General features: G+C 50.4%; 1 protein-coding gene and 3 non-coding genes across 4 annotated transcripts; 1 reads left to right on the top strand and 3 right to left on the bottom strand.

The window, feature by feature from the left end:
• Nucleotides 1–863: 863 nt before the first annotated feature.
• Nucleotides 864–2,936, top strand: BORCS6 (BLOC-1 related complex subunit 6). The gene has a single exon (XM_066364826.1). The coding sequence runs from the start codon at nt 1,198–1,200 to the stop codon at nt 2,251–2,253; it is 1,056 nt and encodes a 351-aa protein (XP_066220923.1). The 5' UTR covers nt 864–1,197; the 3' UTR covers nt 2,254–2,936.
• Nucleotides 2,937–3,824: 888 nt separating this feature from the next.
• TRNAI-AAU (transfer RNA isoleucine (anticodon AAU)) lies at nt 3,825–3,898 on the bottom strand. Its single transcript has one exon. It is a non-coding gene; the product is annotated as a tRNA-Ile (tRNA).
• Nucleotides 3,899–4,285: 387 nt separating this feature from the next.
• Nucleotides 4,286–4,359, bottom strand: TRNAT-AGU (transfer RNA threonine (anticodon AGU)). Its single transcript has one exon. It is a non-coding gene; the product is annotated as a tRNA-Thr (tRNA).
• Nucleotides 4,360–5,097: 738 nt separating this feature from the next.
• TRNAW-CCA (transfer RNA tryptophan (anticodon CCA)) lies at nt 5,098–5,169 on the bottom strand. The gene has a single exon. It is a non-coding gene; the product is annotated as a tRNA-Trp (tRNA).
• Between the last annotated feature and the right edge of the window lie 3,892 nt (nt 5,170–9,061).

The following is a 9,061-nucleotide window of genomic DNA, read 5'->3' as shown; positions in this document are numbered from 1 at the left end:
AGGCTCTAACCAACTAAGCCATCTGTCCAGGGCCTCATTTTCTTAAATATTTATTGAGCACCTACTATACACCAAACACTGTTCTGAGCACTTGGGATACAGAAGAGCACAACGCAGACAAAATGCCTTACCCTCCTGGAGTTTACATGAGCAAGTAAGCAAAATATATAGTATGTCAGATGGTAATGAATGCTACAGAGAAAAGGCAGGGAGGGAAGACGGGATTGTTGGGAAAGTGGTAAAATTTTAAACAGAATGAGGAGAAGTCTCACTGAAAAGATAACATTTAAATAAGAACCTGGAGGAGAGAAAGAAAGGAGAAATATTCAAGTTGAAAATTTTTCTTGGTAGACTCAGCTTCAAAAGGAAAAAAAAGTCTAGAGCAAGTGTAAATCCCTGAGGTCCTGCAGAGGAACAGTGAGGAGGTTTGTGTGGCTCCAAGAGGACCAGGAAGGGGATGAGAAAGAAGAGATGAGGTCAGAATGGTACCAGGGCTCTGATCTTCATGTGGAGACATTCACTTACTTAATATTTTACCTAGTGGGAAAATAACGTGTCATCCTACAAGGGAAGAGACTCTGTAGGGGGTAAGAGAAAACAGCGTGGCAAAAGCCCAGGAAAGCCCTTACAGCCGCTTCGCCGTCCAGCGCTAGTCGCTCTGGGTAGTTCATCTGCTAGTTCTGTGGGCCCAGGATAACGGTACGAACCATTCATGTTCTGCTGAGGATTGTTTTCATCCTTCCTGCTCAAGTAGGTGCGGTTCAATCCCGATGGTCCAAGTAGGAGATACTGTTTCGGTCTCAGGTCTGATCCTGCCGCGGTGTGGTTGCTAAGCAACAATTGTGGGCGTGACCATTGCGGGAGGAAAAAGTCTCAGCCCGGCCCCTGGAGGACTGGTATTTCAGAACCTTCGTCTTTAAGATCCGCCCCCTCAACTTTTCGAAAGGGCGGAGCGAGGAGAGCAGCTGTCACCCTCTTATCTCCACCCCGCTGGCTCTCACTTGTGTCCGGCTGTTCAATAACAGCACTTCTTCCGGGACTTCCTGGTCGCCGTGGCCAATCAGAGTGTTGCTCCCGTCCTTCCCATTGTCAGCCCGCAGCCCTTCGGCGTGCCTCTACCAACGCCCCTTAAAGGCGCCGCCGACGCCTCCCGAGCCGGGGAGAACCAATTCCTCGGTTCCTGCCCCCAACTGCAGTATGGAGTCGTTCCGGGGGCAGCCTGGGCCCGAGGCAGACCTTCTAGCTTTGGGGGGACAGCAAGCCGCGATCTTCGGCGGCGGGCCGGGCAGAACGCCCTCTGGTCCGCCCTCAGGCTTCCGGGTGTCGGGGGAGGAAAAGGCCGAGAACGTTGGAGGCTCGAGTCGCCACCCCAGGGCGTCTCCGAAGACTTCGAGTTGCAGCGTCGTCCACTGGCCGGAACGGGAGGCTCCGGAGAACGAGCCCAGCGGCGCAGTGACGCCGAGTGGACCGGCGAGCCGCCAGGGGGCGCCGAGTCCCGAGCACGACCCTTCTCTACGAGAGGACCCTGAGCCACCAGAGGACAAGCCTGCATCCGAAAGTGTCTGCCGTCGGGGGAGCCCGGGAGGCGGCGGCATGGATGTTGAGCTGGAGGAGGAAGACAGCGAGGGGGTGGCCGGCAGGGCTGGCAGGTCGTTCTCCAGCCGCCTTCAGGACAGCCGCAGCCTAGACGGGCTGAGCGGGGCGTGCGGCGGCTCCGGGTCCGCGGGGGGTGCGGAGTCTTGCGCGGGCGGCGGGCGTCGCGCCACCATCTCCAGCCCTCTAGAGCTGGAGGGCACGGTGAGCCGCCACGGCGACCTCACCCACTTTGTCGCCAACAATCTGCAACTCAAGATCCGTCTGAGCAGCACCTCTCAACCCCCGCCCCCGCCCCCTGCGCCTGCGCCGCCCTGTGCAGAGTCCTTATCCACTCCGGCCATCCCTCCCATCGACCCTGACGTGCTGCGGGACTTGGAGCGGCTGAGTCGGGAGCTGGGCGGCAGAGTGGACCGTCTGCTTCGCGGGTTGGGCGGCGCGGTGCAGGAGCTGACAGCACTGAGCGTGGGTTGCATTCAGACCTATCGCGACGCCGTGGACTCCCTAGGCGAAGCCGTGGACATGAGCATCAAGGGGATGTACACCCTGCTCGCGCGCTGTGAAGAGCTGGAGCGTGCTCTGCAGCCGGTGCAGGGGCTGGCGCGCCAAGTCCGGGATATCCGGCGCACCTTAGAGGTGTTGGAGGCTCTGTGCAAGTAACCAGGAGGGCAAGAAAGGCCAGGCCCAGCGGGATCCTAAGGACTCTTCAAGGAGCTCTGGTGGGGAGAACGATATATTGAGAGGCTCTTTAAGATGCATTTATTTAGCAGGCCCGTGTCCACTTGATGGGCATTATGCAGGTGTATATGGGGAAGTTCTAGAGGCTTTCCTGGTGGGAGGGGATGATGTGAACATCATTCAGTTAGCCAACTGTAGCTACTTTATTTTCCCCAACTCTCTTCCCTAGCTAGAACACAGTCCCTGGGAACCCAGGCCTTCGGGTCTTGGCTTGGGAGACATGATGACTGCTATATGTGATCAAGAAAGGAGAACAGAGGAAGCCCCTGCTCCCACTGTGGCCACTGGTACTTCAGTGGCTACATCTCAGGTGCCAGGGTCTATGGGAGCTTGAGTGGTTCTTGGCCACACCACGCAGACGAGGATGCGCACCTGCAGATAAATAATCTGCTTCTGCTCGCTGGTGCCCTGCCATCCCGTTTCAGCAGACCAGGGTGGAGCTACAAGGAATGCCTTGCATGGTAGAGGGGGTGAGTTGGGAGGGGCCTCACTACTCTCAGGGTTCAGTAGATTGGTTGCTGGTTTTGAAGCCCACCTGTTGTGGAATGTTCTAATGAGTTTTGGCTTTCTGAGTTTTTGTGGAATTAAAGTGCTGCTGCTGCTAAGGCTGAAGCTGTGTCTGTGTGGCATTTCAGGGATTGATGAGTCAAAGGAATGGGGCTGTCTTTTTCCTGGAGGGGCCAGTACTACTGGGAGTGAGGTGGGGGTCCCAGGCTATATGGGGAAGGATATGGTTCCTGCTCTTAGGCAGCAGGTCTGAGGGGAACTGCAGGACACAGATGTGGCCCAGAGATCCAAGAAAAGCAGAAACGGAACCAAGGCGCTCCAGAAGTAAAAGGGAGGGGATTGTCCTCTCAGATCCTAAAGTGGACAGTCATGGACTGGGCTAATTAGCCATCTTGTCTATGGAGAAATACAGGAAAAACTTGTTAGCTCCATTCCTGACCCCATAGTTCACATGCACTGATCAGTGCCACGTGTATGGTTTGAGACAATCTTTGTTCCACCCTCTGGCATCTGTGGACAGTACACATAGTGAGTTCCTGCAGCCACCATATTATAGTCAGGAGATTTAGAAAGACTTCACAGATAGAGCTCCAATTTCTTGGAACCTTCCTTCTCTCCGTGAAAACACTAGCACTTGGACTGTGTCTCAACACTATTCTTTTTTGTATGTAAAGTTCTGGTGTTGGAATGTTCCTCAAGCTTTCCCCAGCAACAATAAGTTAACCAGTAAAAACACTTAAAAATTGTTTTTATTTATTGATTTGAAAAAAGAAGGGAGGAGAGAGAGAAACATCTATTTGTTGTTCCACCAATTTAAGCATTCATTGGTTGAATCTTGTGTGTGCTCTGACCGGGATCCAACCGTTAACATAGGTGTATCAGGAGCATGCTTTAACCAATTGAGAACTGATCAGGGCAAAAGAAAAAAGAAGAAGAAAAAAGAAAAGGGGGAAAAAACAAATAGAATGTATTAAAACCTTTCCTTCTGGCCCGTACGGGGATCGAACCCGCGACCTTGGCGTTATTAGCACCACGCTCTAACCAACTGAGCTAACCGGCCAACTATGTCTAGTGGGAGGATAAATAGATATTATGAAGAATTAGCATTACTGATAACTGTCTAGGAAAGACTTTAAACGGGTATAATAATTATTTTGGAGAAATGAACAAGATGCGAAGAGTGAATTACCAAGCATTTCAGGAAGTAACGGCTAAGACACAACACAGACAAACATAGATGCTGCGACTGCGGTGCTTGGCAGCAGGCCAAAGCGCAAATAAGGAGCTCAAGACTGACCATTTTTAAGTCGTGCTCAGGAACCCAAATCGAAATGGAAAACTGCTTGCTCGGAGAGAGGATGGATATAAGGGAAATTCGATAAGGATGGATACCCCGAAACTCAGACTCTTCTAGCACTGTCGTAGCAAAAGACACACAAACTCACATAGGCACCGCTGGGATTCGAACCCAGGATCTCCTGTTTACTAGACAGGCGCTTTAACCAACTAAGCCACGGCGCCTCACGCCAGGAGCGTAGGAACCTCTTTTCTTGGCCAGGTCAGCTCCATGGCAAGTGAGTTAATATCCGGTGAGTGTCATTTTATAAGCAACCTTCCCCTATTCTTATGAAAAATCTGACTGCTAACAAGAGAAAGTGGAGAAGTGACATGTAAATTAAATGTAGGCAGACGGAAGGTAACGAGAAATTCTTACTTTTGAATTACAAAAATTGGCATAAGCAATGAGAACTACAACCCGACGAGGACGGGACTTGAACCCACTCGTACAGAGCACAATGGATTAGCAGTCCATCGCCTTAACCACTGAGCCACATCACGCACAGAAGCTGCTCCTGGGGCGTCTCTCTGAGGTCTGAATTCTTATTTATTTCTCAATCAAGAATTGTTCACCCAGGTCGCGGAGGGATTTCATCCTTGAGATCCTGCCCTGCTCGGTGGAAACGGTACGCGGGGCGTTGAACTAACCCAGCGACATTCTCGCTTGCGCGAGCGCGCTACTCGCTGGGTTGAGCGAACCGGACCACGCGCCAGTCCTCGGGAACGCCGTATTAAGCTTCGATTTACAGCTACTGACCCTGCAGCACAAACCACCGCGAGACTGTTGGGGACCAGGCCGGACTGCACGGGATTTCCCGCCGGGAGCCCTCTCCTTCCGGCACTTACAAGATGCTTTCCCAGCGTGGGCGGTGAGGCTCGAAGGCAACGGAAAATTATATTTTTTTAAAATAGCAGAAAACATGACCCCGACGTGATTTGAACACGCAACCTTCTGATCTGGAGTCAGACGCGCTACCGTTGCGCCACGAGGTCGACCGGCCGTCGCTGTGGTCCAGTTTCCTCATAACCACTTGAGAGCTTGGTTTGCAGCCTGCCGAAGTCTCAGTGATGGAGGAGCGAGGGCCTAGGGTTTACCTGAACTCGCGACGTGGTGCTTGCGCCCGCTCATTCATCCTGTGGGACGAGCGCTGCACGCCGACCCAGCAGAGGCTCTGCGGGCTCGGGCTCAGCGGTCCCTCCGACCCCTCCCCCGGCGTCCTGCGGTCGAGCAGTCGGCCCCGAGCTAGTGACCTGCAAGAAGCGGAGCTCCCAGCGCAGCAGGGACGCACCTGCGCAGAAACGGACACCAGACCCAGAGTGCTAGAGCCACGCCGGAGCCCAGGGTCCCTGAAGCGGTGACATCAGCTGCTCCAGCAATGCGTCTCGGCCCCGGCCGCACGTTAACAGTCGCTTGCCTCCCAGATAGTCACACAGAAAAGCCTCAGTTTCAGAGGGTCTGACTTAAACATCCAGGGTAGAACTCCGACATCGGTAATTTTGCCACTTTTTATAATTCCGACAGATAATTTACACACTGAAATACATAAGTCTGAAGTGATGAATTTTGACAAATGCACCCCAGAACCTTTTCAAGACATAGAACATTCCTTTCACCCCAGGAAGTTCTTTCCTGTCACTTCCCAAGCAATCCCTGCCTCTCTCTTCTAGGGGCAACCACTGTTCTGATTTTGATCACAATAAACATCAGTCTTTTTTTTTTTTAAGTCCTCAGGTGAGATACAGCTGGGAACCTCTAAAGAGGGACCCCCATTTGCTTCTTGAAGGATGAGAAAAGTTCAACAGGCTGATATGACAAAAGCGGCCATGCTGGATCTCAGTCCCCTTCCAAGCCAAACGTCTGCACGTTCTGCGCAGTGGCCCTCGGGAAAGTTATCAAGGACTACAAAGATGTCACAGACTATTATTCGGGCCTCATCTTAAATGACCCAGGCAACATCTTGAAGAGCCTTCTCCTCCCTTGGTTGTCTTGACACTCATCTGCTGACATTCCCCTGGCTCTTACTCCCCACCCCGTCTCTTTTTCTCTTTTTCCTCAGTTGTCTTCTCTCCTAGCACACCTTCCCTGGAGTCAGCCATCACCTGTGTGCTGAGGGCCCCAACCTCTGGATTCAGATGGCCAGTGCCTGCTGGATAGCTCCATTTGACCTTGTCATCCTTACTTTCCAGTCCTTCTGCATTCCCAGCAAGTGGCCTTGACTCTTCCTTCTCTCTCACTTCCCACTCCCAGTCACCAAGTCCTGTCAACTCCATTTCCTTTGTAATTCTCCTGTCAGCCTTCATACCCCATTCCCATCGCCATCCCCTCAGTCTCTCTCTGTGAATTATTGTAATAGACCCTTTGATGGTCTGCCTCCAAAAGAGTTGAAGAGATTCACCTTTTTAAAACGGACACATGATCCCATGACGCCACGGCTTAAAATTGGGATTAAGTCCTAATTTATTGGGTGGGCCCCCAGGACCAAGAGCTTCTTAGGCACGTATGCTCTGGGGCCAGGTTGCCAGAGTTCATATGCAAACTTTTGTTACTTTCTAGTTGTGCAACTTGGGCTAGTTATTGAATCTCCCTGTGTCTCAATGTCCCCATCTGTAAAATAGTAATGGTTATAATACCATTAGTTTATTTACTACAAATAGAGTGCTCAGACCCTGATGGTAATTATCACACAATTATTATGGTTGTCATTATTTTTAATATTCTTGCTTGATTCTTCAGCTACTGCCTTCTCATCTCCTATGTGACAACCCTGCCGATTCATTTACAACTGTCTACACTCACCTTGGTCCCAAGTGTCTCTGTGCCTCTGTCCCTGGAAGTACTGCTTGATGGTCTTCCCAATCCTTATACCAGCTTGGTTCTTACGTACCCCTCAAGACTCAATTCAGAAGCTCTCTCCTCCCCACTTTTCCCCCCAACTGGGGTAAGAGGACTTTCCTGTTTCTCCCCCCAAGATCACACTTAGAATACTATCTTTCCGTTGTTTCTTTGGTTATTCAGAAGTAGAAAATATGTATTCCTAGTACACAGTACAGGAATACAGTGCATATTCAATAAGTATGTGTGAAATTTAGGGATAGCTTGAGTAAAGCACTATAGTTATAGTGGGCAAGAGCCTGGCTTATTGAAGAAGGAGACATGTCTGGGTAGGTAAGAAGTAAGGGATGGGGTGAAAATTTTTGCTAGAAAGGGAATTTGGGCCAATGAACATGGTACCAGGGAACGTGAACTTGATCTCTAGGCTCAGAGAGGTTCTACAGCAGGTGTGAAGTATGATCAGTCCAGTGTCACCATTCATAGTACTCTCTGATATTTAAATCTCCTCCATTCATCCAACCAGTTTCCAAACTTTAGACACCAATAAATTATTCTTTCCAGAGCTGCATTGCTCAATATTGTAGCCACTAGGTGGGTATTCAATATGGGGCTATTTAAATTAAATTAAATTAAATTTTTAATTAATTAATTTTTTTCTTAAGTTGGAAACGAGGAGACAGTCAGACAGACTCCCGTATGTGCCCGACCGGGATCCACCTGGCACGCCCACCAGGGGGCGATGCTCTGCCCATCTGGGGTGTCGCTCTGTTGCAACCAGAGCAATTCTAGCGCCTGAGGCAGAAGCCACAGAGCCATCCTCAGTGCCCTGGGCCAACTTTGCTCCAATGGAGCCTTGGCTGCGGGAGGGGAAGAGAGAGACAGAGAGGAAGGAGAGGGGGAGGGGTGGAGAAGCAGATGGGCGTTTCTCCTGTGTGCCCTGGCTGGGAATCGAACCTGGGACTCCTGCACACCAGGCCGACGTTCTACCACTGAGCCAACCGGCCAGGGCCATTAAATTTTTTAAATTCAGTTCCTTCTCACTAGCCACATTTCAGGTGTTCAACAGCCACATGGAGCTAGCTGGCTTTCCTACTGGGCAGAAACAATATGAAATATTTCCATCACCATAGGAAGTTCTGCTGGATAGTACCGATTCAGAGACAGAGATGGTGGCCTGAGGCCTGTGTGCTGTTGTCATCAGGGTGAGTGAAGGACAACCAGTAACTGCAGTACCTCCTATGACCACAGGCTGGCTCCAAAACTCAACGTTTTTAAGAAGCTTCTCTTAGGACAGGCTTCTGTAAACCAAGGTCATGGAAAATGACAAGACAGACCTAAATGCCTGCTGGCTGTTCATTAATTCACAATGTGAAATGTCACTACCCAGTTCTTACTATCTAGTAGGAATAGTGTGTGTGTGTGTGTGTGTGTGTGTGTGTGTGTGTGTGTGTATGCAGTATATTTGAGATTATCCCAAACTCCCAGCTGCTAGAGCCCAAAATCTGTCATCCCTCCCTTTTTCTCACCAACCAACAACCCCACGTTCAGGCCTTCTTATCTTCTTGATTTCTTCCACTTTATTCTACCTTCTTTTTTTTAATATCTGATTTTTATTCATTTTAGAAAGGAGATAGAGAGGTAGGGGGGAAGAGCAGGAAGCATCAACTCCCATATGTGCCTTGACCAGGCAAGCCGGGGGTTTCAAGCTGGCGACCTCAGCATTCCAGGTCGATGTTTTATCCACTGCACCACCACAGGTCAGGCTATTCTACCTCCTTGACCCCACTCTTCTCCAATCTCATTAATCTCATCCTGTCTTTCCTGATAACTCTGTGGCTTCTTCACTAGCCTTCTGCTTAAAATCTTCTTAAATCCATCCTCCATGTTGCAACCAAAGTCCTCTTTTAGGACACAAAGTTTACCATGTCCTTTCCTGTGGCTGCAAGACCATACATGATCTGACCCATCCCACCTCACCCTGATCTTTTCTTTCCCTTAGACACACAAACTTCTATTCTGTTCAACAAACTGGGCTTGTTCCCACCTAAAGAC

This window comes from Saccopteryx leptura, chromosome 2 (assembly GCF_036850995.1).
Source record: "Saccopteryx leptura isolate mSacLep1 chromosome 2, mSacLep1_pri_phased_curated, whole genome shotgun sequence".
Lineage (NCBI taxonomy): Eukaryota > Metazoa > Chordata > Mammalia > Chiroptera > Emballonuridae > Saccopteryx > Saccopteryx leptura.
This window is presented reverse-complemented; position numbering and strand designations above follow the sequence as displayed.